The sequence below is a fragment of the Canis aureus genome, chromosome 22, assembly GCF_053574225.1.
Source record: "Canis aureus isolate CA01 chromosome 22, VMU_Caureus_v.1.0, whole genome shotgun sequence".
In the NCBI taxonomy this organism is placed as follows: domain Eukaryota; kingdom Metazoa; phylum Chordata; class Mammalia; order Carnivora; family Canidae; genus Canis; species Canis aureus.
Genome location: NC_135632.1, coordinates 27,037,660 through 27,064,375, shown reverse-complemented (window position 1 = coordinate 27,064,375; position 26,716 = coordinate 27,037,660). Strand labels below are relative to the sequence as shown.

At 36.2% G+C, this 26,716-nt stretch overlaps 1 protein-coding gene and 1 long non-coding RNA gene across 17 annotated transcripts in view; one reads left to right on the top strand and one right to left on the bottom strand.

Annotated features, from left to right (window-relative positions):
- The window catches only part of LOC144293950 (uncharacterized), a 248,271-nt gene extending 239,402 nt beyond the window's left edge, over positions 1-8,869 (bottom strand). The window contains exon 1 of the long non-coding RNA XR_013361300.1: positions 8,770-8,869. This is a non-coding gene — a long non-coding RNA (uncharacterized LOC144293950). The remainder of the gene's footprint in view (positions 1-8,769) is intronic.
- TBC1D5 (TBC1 domain family member 5) overlaps positions 1-26,716 on the top strand; it is a 544,964-nt gene that overhangs the window by 393,926 nt on the left and 124,322 nt on the right. For all 16 annotated transcript variants that reach the window (XM_077865315.1, XM_077865313.1, XM_077865314.1 and 13 more), the window contains one exon: positions 11,166-11,308. In XM_077865315.1, coding sequence (XP_077721441.1) covers positions 11,166-11,308 — 143 coding nt within the window. The remainder of the gene's footprint in view (positions 1-11,165; positions 11,309-26,716) is intronic.

Genomic DNA, 26,716 nt, shown 5'->3' with positions numbered 1-26,716 from the left:
CAGTGCTCACCAAAATAAGAGTAGTCACCCATCTGTCACCATACAGTTTTATTGCAATATTACTGACTATATTCCCTGTGCTGTACTTTTCTTGTCCATGGTTTATTTTCTACCCGGAAGTTACCTTGCAAACCCCTTTGTCTACTTTGCCTATCCCTCCACCAACTTTTTCTCTGTCAACCACCAGTCTATTTGTTTTATTTTTTAAATCCCACATGTAAGTGAAATCATACTGTACTTGACTTCACTGAGCATAATATTCTCTGGGTCCGTTCACATTATCACAAATGGCAAGATCTCATTCTTTTTCATGGCTGAGTAATAATATTCTGTTGTATATATGTACCGCATCTTCTATATCCATTCATCTGTTGGTGGACATTTGGGCTACTTCCATATCTTGGCTACTATAAATAATTCTGCGGTAAATACAAGGGTGCATATATATTTTTGAATTAGTGTTTTTATTTTCTGTGGGTTAATACCCAGTAGTGGAATTACTAGATCATGTGGTATCTCTCATTTTTTGAGACACCTCCATACTATTTCCCACAAGGAGCACACCAACTTACATTCCCACCAACAGTGCACAAGGGTTTTCCTTTTCTCCACGTCCTCACTAACAATTATTATTTTTTATCTTTTCGATCGTAGCCATTTTGGCAGGTGTGATGGGATATCTCTCTGTAGTTTTGATTCTCCTTTCTCTGACTAGTGATGTTAGGCATCTTTTAATGTGTCTGTTGGCCATCTACATGTCTTCTTTGGAAAAATGTCTATTCAGGTCTCGGTTCATTTTTAAATTGGATTATTTGTTTTTTTAGTGTTGAGTTTTATGAGTTCTTTATCAAACCCTTATGGGATACATACATCATTTGCAAGTATCTACTCCTGTTGCTTTTTCATTTTGGTGATGGTTTCCTTTGCTGTAGAAACACTTTTCATTTTGATGTCCCAATTGTTTATTTTCCCTTGCCTAAAGAGACATATCCGTTGATGTGTTGCTGTGGCTAATGTCCAAAAGATAACCGTCTATGTTTTCTTTTAGAAATTTTATGGTTTTAGGTCTCACATTTAAATTTTTAATCCATTTTTAATTTATTTTTGTGTATGGTATAAGAAAGTGGTCTGGCTTCATTCTTTTGCATGTGGCCATCCAGTTTTCCCAGCACCATTTATTGAAAAGACTTTTGCCCGTTGTAAATTCTTTTTATCCTTCCTGTTGTTAATGTCGTGTATCACATTGATTGGTTTGTGAATATGGAACCACCCTTGAATCCCTGGAATAAATCCCATTTGATTGTAGTGAGTGATTCTTGCAATAGATTATTGAATTCATTTTGCTTATATTTTGTTGAGATTATTGCATCCATGTTCATCAAAAATTGACTTATAGAAGTGTCTTTATCTGGTTTCGATATCAGGGTAATGCTTGCCTTGTAAAATGAACTTGGAAGCATTCCTTCCCCTTCAATTTATTGGAATAGTTTAGGAAGAAGAGGTATTAACTCTTTCTCAAATGTTTGGTAGAATTTACCTGAGAAGCCATCTGGTCCTGTACTTTTGTTTGTTGGGGGGTTTTTTGATTATCAGTTCAGTTTCATTACTAGTTATTAGTCTGTTCAATTTTTCTCATTCTTCCTCATTCAGTTTTAGAAGATTGTATGTTTCTAGGAATTTATCCATTTCTTCTAGGTTATCCAATTTATTGGCATGCAATCTTTTATAATATTCTCTTAAAATTCTTTATATTGCTGTAGTGTCAGTTATTTTTCCTCTGTCATTTCTGATTTTATTTATTTATGAGTCCTCTGTCTTTTTTTATTGATGAATCTGGCTAAAAGTTTATCAATTTTATCTTTTCAGAGTACCAACTCTTGGTTTCATTGATCTTTTCTATTTTTTGTCTCTATTTCATTTATTTTCACCCTAATCTTCATTATGTCCTTCCTTCTACTAGCTTTGGTCTTTGTTTTTGTTTATGTCTGTTTGTCTTCTCATTTCTTTAGGTGTAAGGTTAGGTTATTCATTTGAGTTTTTTTTTCTTAAGGTAAGCCTGCACCACCATAAACTTCCCTCTTAGATCTGCTTTTGCTACATCCCAAAGATTTTGGACCATTGTGTTTTCATTTCATTTTTGTTTTTTGTTTTTTTTTAAAGATTTTATTTATTTGAGAGAGAGCGCACGCGCATAAATGGAGGGCAATGGCAGAGGGAGAAGCAAACTCCCCACTAAGCAGGGAGCACAACACTAGGCTCAATCCCAAGATCCTGAGATCATGACCTGAGCTGAAGGCAGATGCTTAATGGACTGAGCCACCCAGGCACCTTTTTATCTTACATACATGTTATATTCTAGATCTGAGCAAGGTGATAGTGCAGAACCTTAGAGTGAGAACAGCTCACAGGTGAAGCAGAATAAATAAACACCAAAGAGTTGACCATTCAGCCAAGCTCTCTGTATTATACAGGTTCTGCATGGGAAATGCAAGAATACCCGTTTGGGTCCTGGTGGCTTTGGGATTCTGATTTGAGGTCCCACACTCAGGGCTAAGCCATTTCCCTCTTAGGCTATATCTCTTTGCACTAAGCTAATCAGCCATGTCCTGTCATGTCCCACTTTCTTACCTCATTAGAACCAATCACAAATGGCATGGGAAGGCCATTAGCTCAGGACTAAACATGAAGGGCCTCAAATTTAGTGTTTACTCTGCCTTCAAATGAGATTATATCTATCCATCATAATAAATTTATATTTTAAAAACATTGACTTGTAAATGTTAACGTTTAAAATGTCACAATTTTTATAGCCTTGTTTTGGCATTTCTTCATCTTATAATATACACTGGGAGTTAAAAAAAAAAAAAATCAAAGTGGCCTAGCTTCTCTCAACCTTTGGAAGGTCTCCTTCTCTTCCACATCCATGTCTGTCTTTTTTATTGGATAATACTTTTATAGTGTTTGTGTTTTTTTTAAATAAAAGTTTAAAAGTTAATAGAGATAGAATGTGAAGAGGTATTTGGCTTTTTGTGTTTTCTGTCTCAGCCAATAGATGTTTAGTGGTTGTTGGTCCAACAACTAGACATGTTGAGTAAGCCGATTTGAAAACCCACACTCAGGACCAAGCTGTGGAGATGTGGAGAGAAATCAGAATTACCTATATGGTGATTCTCTTATTGTGGCCCCCCAATCAGTAGCATCAGTAACTCCAGGAACTAGTTCAGAATGCAAATTATCAGGCCCCACCTGAATCTCAAAATCATAATCCAAAAACTTTCAATATGGGTTTAACAGTGTGTGTTTTAATAAACCCTTCAGGCTACCCTACTACATGCTAAAGTTTGAGACCACTACTCTAATTAGAAGGGTCATTCAATAGTTTAACCCTTTTTCTTCTCCTGGAGTAACAATTTACTTGAATGTATGGTAGATTTTAGGAGCCCTAATAGCTGGCACCTTAAAATGGACAGGAAACAGGAATCTGTGACCTAGGCTTGTGCTTCTCAAACTTTAATATACACACAGATCCCCTGGAAATCTTACTAAAATGAAGATTCTGGTTTCAGTAAGATTGTGTTAGGGGCGTAGGAGTCTGCATTTCTAACAAGCTCCCAGGAGATGATGCTGGTCTTAGATCATACTTTGAGTAGCAGAGTCTTAGTAGAAACAGGTTCCAGCTGAGGAACATCTGAGGTATGAACAAGCAGGGAGCCAGAGATCAGGAAATGTAGGGAGAGGTCCAAGAAGCCTTAGGAGGCCTTGATCAATTCTTCCATAGGTGTGATCACTTACTATTTAATGTGTGTTCAGGGATCTCTACAGAAATGAGAACCTTAGGGAAACATCTATTTAGCAGCTAGAAAACCTGTGAGAGATCAAGGATGTAGGGTCAAGAAATGCCTGGAGAGTAGGATTCATGTTAATTTAATAAACACTTGTTAATCCCCTACTTCATGTGTAATACCAGATAACCCCAAGGAGCTTGTGATCTGCTAGAGAAGGGAGAGAAGCCAAACCAAACTATCAGTAGCTAACCCTTCAGCTGGAATTTGCTTATCAGTGGAAAATGTAATTAGAAAGCAGTGACACCAGTAGATAGTGGAACCTCCAAACATCTGCCCTAAGTGAAATACCTGTCCTAGCCTCTGAGCAGCCAGCCCAGGTGAGGATGACTTAAGGTTCAGGAAGAAGAAAAGGAAGACAGAGCCAGTAAAACCAATCTCAGAGGCTGCTTACAGCTATAGGTAAGCGATAAGTGGTCAAAAGGAATCAAGCACCACTGCTGCCTTTTAGGAATGGGTTCAGTCTTATTTTCTTGATTACATATTACCGGCCTACAGATTCAAGGTTTTACCTCTATCCTGAATCGCATGGATCCTGATATTTTTCACCGTAGTGTTATGCCTCATGTCACTTCTTCCAACAATGTGTGTAAATGCATTAGATTTATGCAGAGGAATTTGAAAAACGTTACTCAGAGAGGTTAAGATCCAAAATGGTCTAGGACAATTTTTTAAAAAAGTAAAGTCACACAAGTTTTGTATCTTAACGAGTTTCAGATTAGGGAGGATAGGAGCAATTATTTTTAGCAATTCTCTATACTCTTTTAGAAGACTGATTTGATCATAATTCCCTTTCCTAAGGTAAAATGACAAAACAAAGCCTCTTTACAGACTTTCTAGAAGTAAAAATCGTCTGTAATATGAATAAAGACTGTTCACAGAGCCTAAAATTAATTTTCCTTGACATAACCATCAACTGTCCATTAATTCTTCATGTTGTTATTTATAGGGTAGTGGCTTCCAAGTAATTTTCTCAAGGAAATGTCCAATAGCAACTCACTACTAGTGGAGCCCAAGTAAATGATAGGATAGAAAAATCAGTTCTCAGCAACTTTTACTCCCATAGTCCTCTTGAGGCAGGGCTAAGATTTCAACCTGCATACTGGTTGAAATGTACAATAGGATTCTCAAAGAGCACATCCTGTTCATACAACTAAATCTATATTAAAGGAACACCATATTTAACTAGCTTTATTTGAATTTGCTGATATATCGCATATCCTAAAATTACTAGTCCTTGAAATACCATACTTCTAAACCTAATAGCAGGTATACATTTAAAAGAGAGATGTATGAGTATGAGTATGTGTATGTGTATTTGTGCTCAAGTGAGAGAGAGAGAGAGAGAGAGAATATTCAAAGGTTACACACAGCCTCTAAACATATGATGGTCATCTTCTAATGCATAGCATTCTTATGAAAAACATAGATGCACAAGCTCTGTTTTCCATTCAAACTATTTTTGCAAAGAGTGTATTACAGTTCTGACAAAACAGCTTCAAACTTTCACGAAAGAGAATAAATTACAGTAGGAATGGGTGGTAATTATTAGGAACTTATTTTTGGAATAAGAAACCTTCCTTAATAAAGGGCTGTGTACTGCCCTCTAAAAGAAATAGATAATTTTCTCAGTCAAAAACATATTTTTAACAGTTAGTGTACATATCCTGTGGGGGTTAAATTAAGTTTGAACATGTGTTCCCAGAAAGCCAAATTCAAGCTGGGTTCAAACCATGGATTACAAGGAGCACGTAGAAAGTAAATTTGAGTTCTATAAAGATAATAATTAATTCAAAGTTTCAGTTCCTTCTATTTTTTTAAGTAGAGTTTAATGGGCTTGAAGTATTCGGATCTTTCTGTAACACATGTAGATCCCAAGCATTTGTAAGAGGACTAAACTGAAACAGTACTAGGTAAAGAAAAAAATTAGTAAATAGGCTAAGCATCTTCCAGTAATGTATTCTGCAGGGTTGGTAGAAGAAGAATGTGAAAATGGAAAAATGCTTTATTTTGGCTTCCATCTTTTGTGGCTCTGTTCTCCAAAGAAGTAAGAATTAAAGATTAGAATGCCTTGTGACCCTAATTATAATTAATAACTGCAATATTTGGTTCTGATTTTAAGACTATATTAACAGAGTTGATATAAAGGAAAACTCAGGGTAAATTAATGTAAAAAGAACTGAGTACAAAGGAACTCAATATAAGAAGAGCCTCAACTTCATCAAGGAGATACCAACCATGGAGATGACAGTTTGGTTTGCTGTTGTTTTCCTCTGATACTAATACAGAATTTGTATTCTGTGCTTATTCTCTACCCTGCATTGGTTATTTAAAAATTAATTGTAAGGTTTGAAAAGTACAAATGAACAGAAAGCAAAGAAGCAAAATTAATACCATTAAACAAAAATCTCCTGTGTTGCAGTATGCTTACCCAGTGCTATCATCTTGTGATCACAGGTTGCTTAAGATGCCCTTATAATGTTTGTTAAATTAAATTGAATATACCTTTTTTATTTTACTTGTTCTTATAAGCTGGCTATGCCTATATCTTATTAACAGGTCATTAAAGGAAAAGGAAATGAAGATACAATATATAAGTTTCTTCCTACATGTATAACCTACTACAGTCATGTTGGATGAAGCCTATGTTTAGTTAAACCTCAAATTGGTCATTTTCATAAACCACTAAAAAAATGGATTTCTCTTGGTGTTTCCATGGGTCATTCACCAAGCAATAATACCATCAGGAGTTACTGATCCCCTGGGGATAGCAGCTTAATTACACAGAAATTTTAAATTGAGAATAGTGTTATAAGTGCAGATATAGAAACAGTCCTGTCTTCGGGTGGTTTATTATTAAATTTAATACCTCAGACGATCTTTTTTGTTTGTGTAGATTTTAATTACTAAGTAGGTCTGGAAAAATATGAATTATTGTATTATCACAAGTGATAAAATGTGTACAGTTATGAGCATTCCAATCTGCAGGTGTAACATACATAAAGCAAGATTAATAGTATCAAGCAATTAAACTGAAGCTATCTTTAAGGGGAAAAGAAAGCCTTAATGCTACCCTTAAGTGTAAGTTAAACTCGCGTTAAATATTTTTAACTGCAATAAAAGCATGTTAATTTTAGGAGTGACTTCTTTATAAGACCTCATTTCTTCGAGTAAGTTTTCCTTTCTAAGAATACAAAAGCTTACTGAAATAATTTCTGTTGGTAACTCATTCCATAAAGAACGGAATTTTTCCTTGGCTTTTAAGCTCAATGAAGAAAGCCCAAAATAGCACAGGAAATTTTGTGTGCGGTGAATATATGTATGAACTAAATCTAGTAGGGATTAAAATGATTAAATTATTGATAAGGTCATTGTGGTCCCAAAGCTTTCCATTAGTCATATAGTACTACTTAAATATTTTGAGAATTTGGCTTTAATTTTCCTATAATTGCATATAAAATAGAGGAAACAGTGTTTTGCTTTAATTTTATATCCTTGCATGTATAACTTACTAACAGTCTTATATAAAAGGAACATGCCAGGCATCTAATAATAAAATTTTTTCCTTATGTGTTTCTGGGTTTTTTTTCCCCACTTCCTGATTTATTTTTATGCTCCCTCTAACAAGATCACTGCCTATATTTTCAATTTAGCTACACCTTTGCCTCTCAGTAGCATGACAGGTGGCTTTACAGTGAGTTTATCAAGACCTTGGTAAACACATAGAGCACTTAGCAAAGTGTACAGAGTTCTTTACAGAGAACTTTCTGGATCTTTCTTTGTCTCTCTGACTCTCTCTCTCTCTTTCTCTCTCTCTCTCTCTCTCACACACACACACACACACACACACACACAGAAGATTTGGTCCTTGCCCTGGAATTATTTAGCAGTGTACTTGGCAAGGTGAAACTTCAAAAATAAAGCAATGTGAAACATTTATAAAGCACCACATCACAGATTACACATTAAATATAAAAGTACTGAAGACTTACCTTCTGTGTAGTTTGATGATATGTTTTATTCAATGTAGATTGCTAGATATTTGCAGTTCTCCCTCCTGACAGTGCTGCAGTAGAGATTGCTGCATGTATGTATCTGTGGGGTCATTTTCCAAGCTAAGCTAAAATAACCCTGAACAGCAGGAAAGTTGCATGAGAAGTTTGAGTAGTAACCGGGCATTTTGTTCTAGAAATAGGAGTAATATATATCATTTCTTTAAGAGGGGAGAAGGGCTGTGTTTTCTTTTCCTTTTTTTTTTTTTTTTTTTTGTTCTTGAAGCACCATCTGTGATGAAACCAAAACTGTGATTGTCCATAAGAAAATGAGAGAACTTTGAGCTTTAAGCAAGAGGCAAAAAGATAGTATTGTATTTTCTGTGGTGAATATTAACCTTCATCAGTTTTTTTTCTTTTTTTTTTTGCTAAATGATTGTCTATTTTAGCATGATAGGTACCAACTTTTTTTAAAAGTCATTTGACTTTTAATGGGAGGTAGCAGGAAAAACAGAAAATTCTTCCCCACACATAAGAAGGCTAACCAAAAGTAATGTCTTTTAGGAAACAGTTACATAAATGCGCTTATTCAAATAGGGAGAATATTAAAATAACTTTCGTGAATGAAAGGAGTGAGTTCAAGGCACAATACAATTTTGTAGGGCAGCCTGGGTGGCTCAGCGGTTTAGCGCCGCCTTCAACCCAGGGTATGATCCTGGAGACCCAGGATCGAGTCCCACGTCGGGCTCCCTGCATGGAGCCTGCTTCTCCCTCTGCCTGTGTCTCTGCTTCTCTCTGTGTGTCTCTCTCATGAATAAATAAATAAAATCTTTAAAAATATACAATTTTGTTGGTGTGATTCTTTTTTTAAAAAAATTATTTTGATTATAGTTGACACACAATGTTACATTAGGTTCAGATTATGCTATGCTCACCTCAAGTGTGTAGCTATCATTTTGTAGATGTGATTCTTGAATTTTGTACTGGCATCCAGATTTGAATCAGGAAGGATCAGTTAAATGTCAGAATTCTATTTTGAAACTGCCAAAATTTGCCTGTTAAACTAAGATGAATTCTTATTTTATTTTTCAGTTTTATTGAAGTATAATCAACAATAAAATTGTGAGATATTTAAAGTGTACATTGTAATGATTTGATATATGTGTACATTGTGAAAGGATTCCTCCCATCTCGTTAACACACCCATCACTTCACACATTTTGTTCTTTTTCTTTTTTCTTTTTTTTTTTTTTTTTAAGATTTATTTATTCATGAGAGACACAGAGAGAGAGTGGCAGAGACACAGGCAGAGGGAGATGCAGGCTTCATGCAGGGAGCCCGACATGGGACTCGATCCTGGGTCTCCAAGATCATGCCCTGGCCAAAGGTGGTGCTAAACCGCTGAGCCACTGGGACTGTCCCACTTCACACATTTCATTTATTCATTCATTCATTCATTCATGGTGAGAATAGTTTAGTTCTCTTGGCAAATTTTGATTATATAATACTGTGTTATCAACTACAATTAGCATGTTATAGTTTAGACCTTTATCAGTTTTTACACCGATGAATTTTTCTTCCAGTTGTATCAGTTGAATAACTGTAAATGATCACATTCTGTTTTAGTCATTTAGTAATGCAGATACAACTACCAGCCTAAAGATCCTTTAAACAGATCCCTAAAATGGCTTAATCCAGGTACTTTTTTGATTTGCCCATTCTCTGGTTCCCCTGATACTCCTTGCAAGACCAGTTAATTCTTTGTCATTAAGAGCTTCCTATGTAACTTAGAGATATTATTGTACTTCTTTAAATAGTAAATATTGGCATTTGTAATTTGAAAGAATTAAACTTGTGGAGAAATAATGTTTTTCCCTAAGCCACATACAGGCAGCACGAAACCAGAAAAATAGTTTGTTTTAGTCATCTCTTATATTAGCGGTAGAGTAAGAATTGGGAGATAGATAAAAATTACAAATGATACTGTAACATTTTTTAGAAAGATGTTACTTAGGCATTAAATCTTCTTCTGAAAAAGCAAGTAATTTAAGGTGTAATTGAAAATACAATTTAATTCTGTTGATTAATTTGATAATATGAATAAAAGAACTTCAGTATTTGTATGGTTCCTAATAACTGTGATACATTTGTATGATTATACACTATATTGTCACAGCTTTGATTCCTCCTTAAATATAATACTCCCTGAAGAAAGTATTTGAATTTAGGGTGGTGGTGAGGGATTGGTGCTCACTTTAACCCCACAGATGGTTAAATTTGGTTTCTAATTTTGCAAAGAGGTAATCTCTTAACTAGTTTTTAAAGAATTTCCTCTCTTCTGTACTATTTGATATACTAGAAATTTGGAATTTTTGATTCTTTGTTATGTGCCAGGGCCACATAGAATTTCTAGCTGAAATTCCTGGAGAAAGATTTGTGTAAGGAAATTATAGCCATGTTAAATAGAATTAGAAGTAAATGGATAAAAAATAGATATCAAAGTGAATTGTTTTAATATTTTTATAAAAATATGAATAGCTTAGTGTTTATTGAAAATTTGAAGTATAGCTGTTTATGACATATAATTACATACAGACCTTTTCTTTAGTATTCTGTTAAGCTGCCTATATGTACTTATAGCTTAGATATCCATTTTCCTGGCCATAGAAGTGACACTGTTTTTTAAAAATAGCCCTAAGAAGATATCCTCACTGATAAGGTTTATCTATTCTAAAGTTTAAAATATCACTATTTGTTTCATTTGAGATAATTGTCTACACTTGACAAAAAAATACATATCTACTATTTTTCCCCACATTTAATTTTCAAATGGATATTTTAAAATAAGAGTGAGATATGAATGCAGTTTTCTATTCAGTTATAGTTAATTTGTTGTACAGTTATTTTCAAAAGTCCAGTTAACAACAACAAAAACAGTAGTGATCATAAAATTTTGGAAAATTCTGTTTTTTAATTGCTAACCTTACCTATGAGGCAACTGTCAGACCATTGTGCATTCATTTTCCTCTTCGCCTTTTGAGCTTTGGGATTTGTATTAAATATGAAAGATTTTTACCCTTTTCAAATATCATCCTAGTGTTTTTTATATATAGGAATAAATTTTGATGATTGTGGCCCAGTTATAAAATTACAAAATTCATTTGAAAACTTAAAACTTGGATTTTACTGTATTATATATTTGATATATAATATTTGTTCAGTGTGATCAGTTAAAAATTATAATTTTTTCACAAATATAGGAGAAAATGATTCCTCTTTACATTGTTCTCAAAAGTACTGTTTTCTGAATTTTGGTTTTGTTTCTTTCCAGACGGTGGGTCCGGCTACTGTTTGGACGAGAGTTCCCCCTGCAGGATCTTCTGGTGGTCTGGGATGCCTTGTTCGCAGATGGCCTCAGCCTGAGTTTAGTTGATTATATCTTCATAGCCATGTTACTCTACATTCGAGATGCTTGTAAGTGTTAATGACCTTGCCTACATTCATGTTGGCAGTCCTGATTTTTTTTAATGTGTTTTATCTTTTAAATATACTTTACCTTTTATTCTGAATTCCCGTACCTACATTTTTATAGTAGGTAATATATTGAGGTTTCAAAGGAACATACTAAATATTTTTTTTTGTTAGTTAACTGTGTACATGTTGGGAAATGTGGGTGATTTTATCCTGAGAGAATTGGAATATTCTTCAGAGCCATTTTTTTAAAGACTTTATTCCTGCTTTAATTCCTCATTACACACATTTGTGAAATGCACGTATAAAAAGCTAGTATTTCAGATATGTTTAGAGCTCCACCTTCTGACAGGTAGAGAGTATTCAAAGATATTTATCAGGAGACTGGAGCTATTTTTATAGTATCAACAACTTGCCAATAAAAAAATAAATATTACATTTAAAGATATTTTAACTTATCCTCAGTTATATTTTAGCCAAATGTATTTCTCAGTAGATTGCCAAATGGTAGACATATTCCTATCTCATGAGATCTACCTTAGGATGCTTGCCATAGCTGGAAAGCCAGTGCCTATCTGTTTGGAGTAGTCTGATAATCTTCAGCTTGAAGGAAATATCAGAGCATGTTTTAAATTTTGAAATACCTCAAATTGTTTTCCTTCTGAGAAAAATAATCACTGTTCACAAAACAAGATTTGTAAGCCAAAATATAATTAGAAAGATTGCACAACGTGATGATTAAATAGGAAATTAAAAAAAAAAAAAACTCTTAGGAGTAGGACTTTGTCAGAAGAACATAAATTCTTGGGATCATTCATAATCTTGACTTTTACATTACTATGTGGTTCTCTTTATTTGTTCACTGAATACCAGTTGTGCCAGATGCTCTTGTTATGCCTCTGGTGACACTAATAATATTCTTTAAAATTTTAGATTATACTTTTTTAATTCCCCCCAAAATTACTTGAATGACTAAATGACAGGAGCGCCACATTTTATCCAAAAATTGTGTTTTTTTTCTGTGCCTCGAAGGTCAAATAGTTTAGGTTTTGACAGACTAAGTGAAAAGTTCCTTCTTTCTAAGTCAGAGCTAATCAAATAAGAACATGGAAATTATAAAAGCTAACATCTGGAAAGTGGAGAAAGATGTTTGGGTAGATTTGATGGATACTGGATTTTAGAATATTCGATACTAATCTCTCGTAGTAGGAATTTTAAAATGTAAATAATAAAAAAAACAACAGGAATAAGTAGCCTCTTTTATTAAAAAATTGTTTAGGATAATATTTTCACAAAATTTTCTAAGGCAAACAACTGTTGAAGTATTTTCTGATTTTCTATAGTCTTAAACAATTAAATATTTGCTCTTAACTTTGGTGTGTCACAACTATATATATTTTTTAAATTTAGTCATCCTGTCTCCAATGCTAAGATCTATTTTTTAAAATTAATTTTATAAAACAAGAAAATTTTGGCAGCTAAAGCCCTTACACATTTTCAGTCCATCTATTGATGTTATGAAACATATGGGCACATGTGGAAAAATACAGGGATAGTGAAGTTGTTTATTCATTTCAATATTTAGACCAGTTTATTTTAATTTGCTTGGTTGAACCCATAACAGTGAATGAGATCTCCTAAAAATAGGATGACTATTAAATATTTAAGGGTCATTGCCCCTATGCTCAAGAAGTTTTCAACTAGTAGGAAAGATGGACGTAATTAATTTTAAGTTAACTTACCCAGTCTTGTGATTGAGGTGGAGATAGGTAATATGAAAGTTTAAAGAAGAGGCATTGAATTCCCCTCTTGGCCAGCTGTGAATGATGTAGATGTCCTTAAGTTAAATAAGGGGATCTACATTCCAGGCAGAAGGAACAGAATGAACAGAAGCTTGGAAGTGAGAAACTGTTTCAATGGGGGATTTGTGTGTGTGTGTGTGTGTGTGTGTGTGCTTCTACAAGCCATTTGGTATTAAAGTACAGAGGGAGACTGACAGGTTATGAGACCAAAGAAAGTAAACAGGGATAGGATCTTGATAAAAGTCTTTATCTTACAAATAATAGGAAGCTCTTGAAGGGTTTAAAGCAAAAGTACAGTCAGTATTAGATCATTCTGGTGGCACTCTGGAAAATGGATTAAAGGAGACAAGAGTAGAGCAAGGAAATTGGATAAAAGTTTATGACAGTAGTCCTGGGAAAAAATTGTAGATTAGAGAAATCTTCAAAACTAAAGTCAGCATTCGTTGGTGACTAAGTATGATGGGTGAGAGAGAACAGGAAGTCTAAAACAATCCCCAGCTTGGAGAGTTGAGTGACTAGGTAATATGTGTAACTTGATAGGAAATAGGATTAGCAGGTTTTAGGAATGGAAATTATTAAGTTTTGGCCCTACTGAACTTGAGATCTATGAGAAATCATAACCTGAAGATTTGTAAAATAAAAGTGTCAGAATCAAGGCTACAGACTCAATTTTGCAAATGGTTAATAGGTATGTATTAATTAAAACCATAAAAGTGGATGTGACCTCCTCTAAGAATAGGGTGACCATATATCCTGATCTACTTGGAACAGTCTGGGTTTACACCTGTTTGTCAAGAATAGTAATTATTAGTACTGTCCTCTTTCACTCAAAGGCATCCTATTAAGATCATAAGAATTACATGGTCAGCCTACTTAAGAAGGGTGCCTATAGAAAGAGAAGATGGGCAAAGGTGGAACTCTGCATTTAACCTCAGTGTTTATGGCACAAGAGAAAGAAGGGCTTGTGTTGTAACCTCACAAAACTGTTATCTGAGCCAAGGGAGGTCATGGGGGTTGGGAATGCTATAATAAGGTCATGATATAATTAAGTAAGGTGGGAAATGTCCATTCGGAATTAGTTCTGTTGAGGGACAGACATCAGGTACTTTTGCCAGAATGGTTTATTGGAGTGGTAAAACAGAGGCTGGATTGTGATGAGTTGAAGAGTGACTGGACAGTTAAGTATAATAGCTTTCCCTACAGTTTTGTTGTTGTTTCTTTTGTATTCTGTATGCATTACAATTTCAATTAAGTCAAATGAAAGGGAAAGAATGTGGAGATAGCATGGGTAGAGTAATCTTTAAAGAAAGCAGAGCAGAGGAGAAGAAAGATATATCTAGGGATTAGTGCAAGGGCAAGGGAGGTTGGATGATTGTCTTTAGAATGAGATCAGGGCTCACTGGCGGTGAGAGAGAACTGATTGAGGGTTTACTTATCAATCAATCTTAAGTTGGTCCCTCAAGGATCAATACTAGTTTTTCTCCCCTGTTCCATTGATGAGATCTCTGCAAAGATAAATTATCCTGTTTACTTAAAGTTTTTGTTTATTGTTGTTTAAACTTATCCTCTACCCCCCAACAAGAGACCAGATTTTGTTTGTCTTGGTTTCCCTGCCATATCCCAGCATCCAGAACAGGGGCCAGTACATAGTAATCTTGAAAAATATTTTTTGAGTGAAATAATTGAAAAAACAAAGGCTTAGAGACAATGGAATGAGGTCACAAGTCCTGTGGAAGATTGGAAAACAGGAATAAAAACTGGTGCTGATCCTGGAAGAAGGTTCTGGGCAGGTTTCAGAAGTAGACCAGTTTATAGGTGGGGAAGATGGGAAGTGGAGGAATTCCATGTCTGAGAAAGGAGGAAGCAAGGTTGTGTGCAGTGAGTGAGGTATGATGAGGTTTTAAGGAAATATCTGGGAAGTATGGGAGAGATGGTTGACCATGGACTCTAGGACAAGCTGGTCTAGCTGTTGAAGATCCTATTCTGAAGAGACAAACAGTGGACAATAGCAATAGGCCCTAAGGTTATGATTTTCTGAGCCATACTCCCCAATCTAGGCAAGGTGCAAAAGAGGCAGATCATGATCTAGGCTCCAGGTGAGGCCCACATCCCGATGATTAGGCAGAACTGAAAGGAAGCAGGATGGAGGGTGTTGAATGCATTTTAAGAGGAAAGTTTGGGATGTGTGGGGAGGGAAGCATGCCAGGAAAAGAGCAAGGGGAAATCAGATGAGGAGATTTGAGGGAGGATATGCAATTTAAAAGCAACAGAGTTGTGGTCAAACAATAAGACATGGAGCAGTTCTGGGTATGCCCAGGACAGTAGAAGTCAGTTAAGGGGAAAGTAAGTCATTGAAGAGATCAAGAGATTGTGAGGAAGCTGGGATTTTTGTTTGGTCCTTTATGTCCTTTATGGATACTTCACAAGGAATCATGGTAGGAAAAGAGGTAGAAAGAGGTACAGTGAGCCTGGCAATGAAAGCCTCAAATGCAGAAGAGTGACCAAGAAAACAGCTTTTATTTAGTCAATCATTTATTCAAAGAATCAGAGATTCAGTCAGTGTTTATTGAGTGCCTACTATTTGCCAGCCATCGTGGTGGGTAGGTGACAGTGATGAAGGAGCCCAATGGAGGTACAAATGCAATGCATGAACTTTTGAGGAAGAGAGAGTTTTACGGTAAGATAGGAAGCAGTAGTTTGGAAAGAGAATCAGGGAACAAGGTAGCAGCCCCACACACATACACCTTACTGTGGTTGCAGTAGCAGTAGGGGAGGTTGTAGGGGCAGCAGTAACCCCCATAAGGAAAGGCATTTTTCCTCAGAGAAAAAGATGGAGAGGGAGAGGAATAGCAGGAGGAGGACATAGAATAGGATTGGGTAGGGGCCACCTGGGTGGCTCAGTGGTTGAGTGTCTGCCTTCAGCCCAGGGCATGATCCCGGAGTCCCAGGATCAAGTCCCACGTCAGGCTCCCTGCATGGAGCCTGCTTCTCCCTCTGCCTGTGTCTCTCTGCCTGTGTGTGTGTGTGTGTGTGTGTGTGTGTGTGTGTCTTTCATGAATAAATAAATAATTTTTTTAAAGGAGTGGGTAGAATGCATAGGAGGACAGTACTAGTAAATGAGCTTACATTTTAGGTCATGGTCAAAGGCAAGAGGAAGGTGAACAATTTGCCAGCCTCAGTGTTCCAAATGGAACTTTGGTATCAAGATTTTATTCCATCTCAGTGGATTCGGAATCATGATTCCCTTCCTGGGACGTCTGGATTGGTGATGTTTAGTTATACCTAGTAGTTTCAAGCCCATTCATTCAAAAAATTCCTAGCTGAATATACCATTGTATGAGGCTCTGGGTATTACATGTATTCTCTTGGAGCCGTAGGTAATACATTTATAGCTCAAAGAATGGTGCACTTGGGGAAACTCCAAGAACCTTCCTCCAGTGACAGCAGCCTCCTAGGGGTTCAGTGTAGGGCTTCACCAGGGCCTCAGTTCATCCTGATAGTATACAAAATATCGTGTACATGTGCATTTCCTTAGGTCAAGGGTATGTAATTTACTTCCTCTTCTCAAAAGAATATATAACCTGAAAAATGGTTAACTGCACCTAGTCTAAAATCCTGATTTTACAGGCACTGATAATGAGGACTGAAGATACACTGAAGTCCTAACCCTAGTGCTTCAGACTATGACCTTTTTGGAAATAGGTTATTACAGATAGAATTAGTCAAGATGAGTCATATTGGAGTAGGGATGGCCCCTAATACAATATGACTGGTGCCCTTATATGAAGAAACAAATTTGGACACAGATAGCACCGAGGGAAGCTGATGTAAAGACACACAGGGAGAATAATGCCATATGAAGACAGAGGTACAGAGTGGAATGATGCATCTACAAGCCAAGGAACACCAAGGATTCTTAACGGTCACCACAAGCTAGGAGAATGCATAAAACAGATTCTCTTTCAAAGCCTATGACGGAATGAGCCCTGCCAACACTAGAAACTAGAAGAGACAAGGAAGTGTTCTTCCTGCAGGTTTGAGAGGGAGCATGACCCTGTTAACACCTTGATTTTTAGACTTTATTCTCTAGAACAGTTCGACAATAAATTTCTCTTGTTTTAAACTATCTGGTTTTACGTACTTTGTTACAGCAGCTCTGGGAAACTAATACAGTGCCCTTGGCATTTAAATAATTTAACAGTTGGTCTGTAGGGTTGGATCCTAGTGCCCCTCCTTTGTTCTTGTTCTGCCCTTTTCACTACTGTTGGCATCTCATACTTAATTTTTAACAAAAGTATTCTTCTAATTTTCTTTATATACCTCGAACAAAACTTCTATTCACTTTAAACTTCTATTCACTTCTATAGTATTCAACCACTTAGTAGATTTCTTATAAACATCAAGTTCTATATGACGCTTCAGAGATTGAGCCCAACCTCCATGTTTAGAAGTTAGGAAGCCAGATTAAGGCCAAAGGGACTAGCGACAGGTGGGTTAGTTCTCACATTGCCTTTTCCGTTTCTCAAGCCCTACCTTACTTTTATTAAGTAAAAGTAAATTTTCACATTGGGAAAAACAAAAATATGAACATTATCTATACAGATTTTAACATTTAATCATTGAAATCATGGTCAAATGGCTGTTCTTTGAATGAAACTTTTGCTTTTCTAAAATTATGTTTAAATAGAATTACTCAAACATTTTAATCAAACCATAACATGTTTGTTTTCTTAGGTGTTATATGAAGTGGTTTTATTTTTTATTCTTTGCTGGATTATATGGACTAAGCTTTATATACATTAATAAAGGTTAGGAGATAAGGATCTAATCATGAACTGTTAATCCTATAATAGTTTCATAAAGCCATATTCTCATCATGCTATTGTTTTTACTGACTTACTCCATACTATAATAAAGTCCACTCAAGTGGTTCCCTCCTTCTCTTGGCTCTCCCTACCTAAATTATGCTCTATTTTCAGGCCTAGGGCAAGGCAGCTTTCCCCCAAACCTTCCCCAATTTTTCTAGCCCACATTAATTTCTCACTTTTACATTCCTAAAAGATTTTAATCAATACAACTCAGTGTAGCACTTAATTATACTCTGTCTTATGTTGTTCCTTATTGCGTGTTAGTAGCATCTTTGAAAATAGGTTGTAAGCCCTTCAGGACCAGAACCACATGTGTTACAGTTCTTCCTTAACCCTCAAAGCATCTGAAGCTCTTTATGTGCTCAGTATTTGGGGTGATCTCAGATGGATGAGTGTCCTAGAGACCTGGGCTGGGGAGGTGGCATGGGTATGTGTACAGTAATTGCTGAGAATACAGGAGCCACGAAGCTTGTAGAATAAGAACTCAAATAAATATATCTTTTAAAATACATTTTTTGATGTGCTTTTAAAGAAAGCATTGTCTACTCTTTAAGCATAAAAATTTTCACATCTTTTTTTCTACTGAAGATTTTTTACTAGTACCAAAGAAAAACATTTCCTCTGATTTACAATGTGTACCATACCTTTTGTCTTGTACATTGTTTGTAACTAAAATACTGTAGTCAACTTAATTTAACAGATTTTCCTAACTAGAAAGTATCTCTTAAACGTTTGTTGTCTCTTAATATTCTCTCTGAACACTTGGTAAATGGAAAACTTTTCTTCTTGGCACTTCTACCCACTTCCTGCCTTGTGTTTTCAGGTAGCATGAACATGCCACAACCCTGTCATTTTCCTGGGTTTTCTGTAAGGGTGTCTTTAGCCATCTCTTGGCCTGGCCTGGTGTGGCAGTTGTGTCTTCTTCATAGTTTATAAACATTGTTCCTTTTCATTTCACTTTAGACCTCTGGTTAACTTCTCAGCCACTACGTGTCTCTCTGCCAGAGTTTCCATCTGTCCTACCCCAGAATTTCTATTTCTCTATTTTCTCATTAAGAGCATGTTCAACATTATACTGATGTCACAATGCATTTTGTTTCAACTACAAATTGAATTTATTTGTCTTTTCTGGAAAAGTCTTACCCAACCTCAGGGACTAAGAAACAAAGGCTCTCTTAAATCACATAGTAATGTGTCATTGAGTTTTTATCAAAACACAAATTGGTGGTCTTATTTTTAAAGGAGTGTTTAAGCAATTCCTGACTGCCAGCTCTCTCCCCTCTCAGACATTAAATATTGTAGGTCGTTCTATGACCATCTCAGATATGGATATTTATATGACCCTTTGAGTTACAACTACCATTTATATTACTTTATATTTTAGCTAAAAATCTTTCAAAATTTCACTAACATAGGCTGATACATCATAGTAGCATATTTTTTTATGGTTAGACTTTTTTTTTTTAAATAGAGCTTTTTAAAGAAATTTTAGCTTTGCAGCAAAATTGAGTTGAATGTGCAGAGTTCCCAGATACCAGCCTCCCTACACACATACACACAGCCTACCCCACTGTCAACATCCCCCACAATAGTAGTACACTTGTTATAATTGAGCCTACAGTGACACATCATCATCTCCTAGCGTCCCTAGTTTACAATACAATTCACGTTTGGTGTAGTACCTTCTATGGATTTGGACAAACGTATAGTGATATCTATCCCTCACTATAGTATTACCTGCATAGCTTCCCTGCTGTAAAAATCCTCTGTGCTTTGCCTGTTCATCCCCGTAACCCATGACAACCACTGATCTTATTGTCTTCATAGTTTTACCTTTTCCAGAATACCATATAGCTGGAATCATATAGTATGCAGCCTTTTTAGATTAGGTTCTTTCACTTAGTAATATGCATTTCAGTTTCTCCTATGTCTTTTTAGGACTTGATAGCTCATTTCTTTTTAGCTCTGAATAATATTCCATTATCTGGATGTACCACAGTTTATCCATTCACCTACTAAAGGACATCTTAGTTTCTTCCAAGTTTTGGCAACTATGATTAAGGACACTACAAATATTAGCATGCAAATTTTTGTATGGACATAAGTTTTCATTTCATTTGGGTAAATACCAAGGAGCATGATTGCTGGATAGTATGGTAAATTTCAGGAGCTCAGCTGAGCTGGGCAGGAGAGAGACCTGAGCTGTTAGGTGTTAGAGTAGCCAATTAAAACAACAGGTCTCGACACCTTAGTGGCTCAGCAGTTGAGCGTCTGCCTTTGTCTCAGGGCGTGATCCTGGGATCTGGGATCAAGTCCCCCATCGGGCCCCCTACAGGGAGCCTGCTTCTTCCTCTGTCTATGTCTCTGCCTCTCTGTGTCTCTCATGAATAAATAAATCTTAAAAAAAAAAAAAAAGCAAGTCAAAAATGGAAGAGTTAATAAAATAAGCCTTTAATCACTTCTTGTTGTGCTATCAGTAAGGGTCAAAAATTGGAGAGATTGTCAGCTCCCTCGTTCCATTTCACCCATAGAATGGCACACTGGTTGAGGATCATGTAGATCAGCATAGATGTGGTGTTATCTCCCCCCTTGAAGAAGCCCTGAACAAAAGACTGGTAGTTTAAGGACCCTGAAGTGGCAGTGGTTTACGGGCATGAGTGGGGGATGAGGTGGAAAGGCTAGGAGTAGAAAACAACTGAGAACTAAAACAAATGAGGGAAAGTATCTTCAAGAGTTCTTCTTTCTACCCCCATAAAAAGGTCCCAGCAGAGGCATATGAAAAGGATCAATGCCTGAGAGTTCAGATAAATCTAGGAATGAAGGCACCATGGCTAGGAATAGAAATATGTGAAAGGTCATGTGGGCTCAGTTGGCCAAGACCATGATTGCAACATCTTTCAGAAACCAGAGTGTATTGGCTGTGCACCGTGTCTGCTGTGGCATAGACCCATTTTCTGCCTCAGACTATGAGGTAAGACTTGTCAGGTAGAGCTTTTTGTATTAGAGTTCTCCAGAGAAAAAGGAACTATTATAATATAAATGCAGATATATATGAAGAGATTTATTAAAAGAATTGCCCTGCACAGTTATGGAGGCCCAGAAGTCTCAAAGTCAGTCATCTGCAAGCTGCAGAAGCAGGATAGCCAGTGATATAAGTCAGTCTGAGTCTGAAGGCCTGAGGACCAGGGGTCTTATGTTGGAAGTCTCAGAGTCCAAAGGCTCAAAGACCAGGAGATTTCATATCCAAGACCAAGAGACAATAGACATTTCAGCTCAAGAAGAGAGAGAGAGAGGATTCACCTTTCCTTCATTCTTTTGTTCCATTTGGGACCCCAGTGGATTGGATGATGCCTACTGTCATTGAGGGCAGATCTCATCACTCAGTCCACTAAATCAAATGCTAATCTTTTCTAGACATATACCCAGACATACCTAGAACTAATAACTTACCAACAATCTGGGCATCCTATAGGCCAGTCAAATTGATACATAAAAGTAATTATCATTTCTTTGTAATTGCTTATGATCAGGCCTAAAAAAGAAATTTCAACATAGTGGCTACACTGTCCTCTAAAATGGCTGTGCCACTTAGCATTACCACTAGCAGTGAATGAAAGTTCTTATTGCTCCACATTTGGTAGTGTCACTGTTTTGGGTTTTGACCATTCTAATATGTGTCACATTGTCTTTTTAATGTCTTTTTTTTTTTTTTTGCCTGAAAATACTTCTAATTTATACAACTACAGGAATAGAGATATGAAAGAAAAATTATGCTCCTGGAAATCTTGTTTCATGTTCAAAATTAAGAGTCCATACCTATTTTGGCCTTTTATTAAAGGGGAGGAAGTAGTCTTCTTTCCTGATGCCATAATCTTGCCTCTCTGTGTTCTTACTCCCATCCCACATTTTTCCATTGCCCTAGAAAGCAATACAATGATGGATTCAGGAACTTTACAATACCTTTTTATGGGCAAAAGCCAGCAAAATCATATGTATCACTAGAATCTTACCCAGAAATACTCAAGATTTCATGTCCATCTGTTGCTGTCAAAATATAATGTGAATAGTCCTGCAAGTTGATTACAGCCATTCTTTCTGACCATTAGAGAAAAGGAGACAGTGATCTTGGGCTTCCTGACTACTGACTTCCCAGCTTTCTCACTCACCTTCCTCTGCTCTCTCCTTCTTCCTCAGCTTTTCCCACTCAGTTACTTCCTCACCTAGATTCTTCTTCCCAGTAGTTCATTGCCCAGATGCTGAATAGGAATGTCAGTGACTAAGGATATCAGATTTGAGATGTTATATTAAGCTCCTCTATTTACCACTGTTGCTTCTGAAACCCCATTAAAATGGCATAAACACCCAGGACACAGAGAATTAGGAAGGAGATTACTGAGATTTTGGAAACAGGAAAGCAGATAGGTGACTGATAACTGACTTAGCAGATCCAAGAAAACTAGATACAAAATTGATAATGAGGAAAGCCAAGAAATAACCCATAAAATTCCTAAAAGTATAGAAATTGGCAGTGCTAGGTATTGCTGGGAATTGGTAGGAAGAAGGAAGAAGTTAAGACTGAAGAACAAGAACTGATTAAAAGTCTGTTTAAGAAGCAGATATCCAACCTGTACCTTGAGGATATATCCTGGAGGTGGTAAAATGGAGGATTTCTGGACTAGGGACTCGGGCAGTTTCAGTGAATATGGAGGCCACCAGTGTTCTTTCACCATCTTTACTGTTCCCAGATCACTAGAACCAAACTTCCTCCTTCTAGAAGAAATTTGGGAGATCCTTTTTGGGGGAATCCAGTGAGCCCAAGAGAAAAAGCCTAAAAATCTAGGTTCACGGATTACCTAAGAATGACCTGTGTAAACCCTAGAGTTAAAACACCCACCCATTCATGCACACAAAGCTTGAAGTTACCTTTGTACCGCCCCACTCTTAGACATGAGCAGGTAGCCATAAATCACCAAACATTTGAGGAAAGCATAAAAATAAAAGCAGAGGTCTAAATAAGCATCCAGGAGAGAAAAACAACAGTCTCTGTACACAGAGACTACACAAGGAGGAGGGAACATCTCAGAGAGCTAGGAAAAGCGTGATTCAAAGGAAAAAGTGTTAGGGGCACCTGGGTGGCTCAGTCAGTTGAGCATCTGTCTTTGGCTTAAGTCATGATCTTGGGGTTCTGGGATCAAACCCTGTGTTGAAAATCCCTTTTCAGCGGGGAGTCTGATTTTCCCTCTGCCTCTCTCCCCTGCTCATGTTCTCTCTCTTTCTTTTTCTCTCTCTCTCTCAAATAAAATCTTTTAAAAAAGGGAAAATGTATTGATAATAAAAATATGATGCAAGTAAGATGGTTTGGAATATAAAATTGAAAAGTATTCCAGGAAACAGCACATAAAACAGATTTAGAAAATAAGAAAGAAAATTGAAGGACTGGGCCAAGAGATCCAACATCTAGATAATGAGATTTCTTCTAATAGAGAGAAAGAAGAAAGAAATGAGAAACAGAATAAACAAAAAAACAGAAGGGAGAAAATCATCAGTGAAGCAATTAAAGAGAAATTTCTAATTGAACAGAAAAACATGAGTTTCTAAATTGAAAGGGTCCATTATATGTGAAAATACATGCAAATTAAAGGTGCATTACTCTAAATTTAGATGGGGGTGGGAAAAGAGAAACAGGTCACATAGAAGAATGGGAATTAGAATGGTGTGAGACTTTTTAACTGGAAGCCAAAATACTCTGGAACCATGCTCCCAATTTTCCCAGGAAAATGTATTTCCAGCCTGGAATTCCATACCTAGACTATTAATTGTCACAATAAATGTTTCAAACAGAAAAGTTTTTTTTTTTTAATTCCTGTCCTGTGCATAAAGCCTTTAGAGGATGTGCTCCTCAAAACAAGGGTGTAAAGCAAGAAAGAAGCTAGGCACTTGAGGAAATAAGGGTATAACACTTGCAAGAGGTAGAGGGCATCCCCACAATGATGGAACAGACCAGAGAGCTCATGAGAAATTGAGAAATTTCCTGGAAAGAAAAGGAAAGAAAGGGAGAGAGGGAAGGAAAGAAATTGACAAAAACACCTGAAAATTTTTTTGAAGTTTCAAAAATAAATGTATACAAATGGGAGAATATTTAAGGATAAACTCCTGTTAAATACATACACAACATAGCAATTGGAAAACAAGACCGTTATAAATCCCAAGAAAGAAAAAAGGGCTGTGGAAACAGGGGGAGGAGTCATGATACACTGTTAACTTAGCTGTAATAATGTTTGCCCTGTTATAAAAGTGGAAACTCTAAAAATTGGTTTAACTAGAATTATGGTGTAACATCATCGGGGGAGGGGACAAGGAATGCATGTATGATGTGGAGGTTGGCAGAGGGTTGGCTTTCAGTGCTAAGGATGAATTAAAGCTTAAATGGGAAGTCAGTAGACAACATTTAAAGTAAGAGTTAGTTAGACAGCATGTTTTTTCTCACAATATGGAAGGTAAATTTTTCTTAATCAGCTAAAAGAAAGCAAGTGCTTCTGGGTATTGGGAAATACAGGGTAGGAGACAGCAAGTGCTGTATTCATTATCAGCTGCCTTAAATGATTGGAATTTTTAAATTATGTACATGTCTAACTTTCATAAAAATCGGAACTGTGTTTAAAACGTCCACAAAGAAATAATTAAAAATCACTATATTAAGTAGCCTTATTATGTAAATTCATTAACATTTTTATTGATAATTTCTTACTGTCTGCTTTTGTTTTTCTGCTTCTCATCATATGCACACACTCCCCAAATTCAATTGTATATAAAGACCTATCCATTTTTCCAGCAATTTCTGCCCACTGTACTCCACTTCCCCTTGCTTACTTCAAGTATTCATCCTCTCCTCTCTGTAGTATTACCAGAAACTTTAGCTGGCTCCATGCATCTTGTCCTTCCTCCTCCCTCCCACTGATCACCCTATGCTGGCATTAATCTTTCTAAAAAGAAATCTGATCACATCACTTACAGTCCTTCAGTAGGGATAACAAATAGAGAATAAAATCTAAACTCTATCTCCCTGTAGATAAGCAGGACCTGCTTCCATGTCTCCATTTCTCCTCAGCATTCTGCCATAGGAACTACTCAGTATCCTGCCTCCGTTTACTTCCACCTGATGGATGATACTCACTGACCTTGCAGCTTTCCACTCCAGGAGTTGTCACAGCCCCTCGTATGTGCCACTGTTATCAAATATGTCCTGTTTTATAGTCTTACGCTCCTCTTTCACTGCATTACGAAGAGAAAACTAGGATTGTGTCTTTTTTCTTGTCATATCAGTATATGGAACAAAATAGATATTTAATAAATGCTAGTTAACTGAGTTGAATACATGAAGTCTAACAAAAGAGAGATTTTCAACACTTCTTAAATATCTTCTGTACCTCAACCCTTTTTACTGACAGATCTATACTTCTAAGCAAGGAATTAAAAATCACTAAGCAACGAAGTAAAATGTATGTATGTATCTATCTGTATTCAGATTCAGACAAACAAGTAATTAATTAAAAGCCTGACCTATGGTTTTCTTTCATTTGGATTTAAAAAAATAAGAGGCAAAAACTATGAATCAGATTTATTATTTTCTTTTCTAAATTTTAATACATGCTAAATTTTTTAGATTTTGTTTCTGTAACATTTTATAATGTGGAGATAGAACTCAGGCCCTGATTCTAGGCATATCCCTACAATTATTACACAATGGTAATAACTTGCATTTAAAGACTTAAAGGTTTCTGCACTGTATCATCTCATTTATGCCCTTACTAGGTAACAAGATGGAGACGATGACAAAATTTAAGTCTGTACAGGGACCTGATTTGCTTCAAACTTAATGCCAGGACCATTGGCACTCTGGAGTGAGTGTGCAGTCATGCTGACTTCACTAGTATGGTGTTTTTCATCCTATGCTCATACCCTACCCGCTATTAGTTCTCCACTTGGATGCTTGCTTGCTTACTACCTTTCAGTTGACAACACCATATGTTTAAAGGTATAAATTCTTGAGAAGATCTCTTATGTTGTTTGATCTGATTAAAATAAATTCTGTTTAAAGTGTATTAAGCTTGGAAAGCATTAAGAGCACTTCTTAAAGGTTTTTTTGAGGGGCGTCTGGCTAGCTCAGTCAGTAGAGCATGTGACTTGTGATCTCTGGAGTTGTGAGTTTGAGCCCCTTATTACGCATAGAGATTACTTAAAATCTTAAAAAAAATTTTTTTAAGATTTTTTCAAGACAAAAGAGTGGGCTACTCTGAATTTGAGATTGTCCTTTTCCCAAAAATCTAATTTAAAACTCTCATATTTATACACAAAATCTACTAGAGAAATAAGGACCATCTCATTGTTTATAGAAGAATATGTGTTTATCTTAGGTTTTGAGAATGGATGTTGCTGTGATTGATGGTGCTCAGTGAAGCAGTTGTCACAATGTCAAGCAGGGAGGAAAACCCGGAAGGACAAAATCTTAGAATTGTAAACACTAGACAAAAATCACTTTGTTTGGAGAAGTGTATTACTTGGTTTTATCCCTGGCTTTCTCCAAGACTGAAAAGAATAAGCTTTGTTCTTTTTATTTATGATTACTCCCTACCCCCACCTGGTTTTTTGGTCCATTTGAAACCCTATTTTGTATGTTGCCATTTTTTATAACTAGGGAAGTTAAAATAGTACGGGTTTTTTAATAGTTCAAGACAATGAAT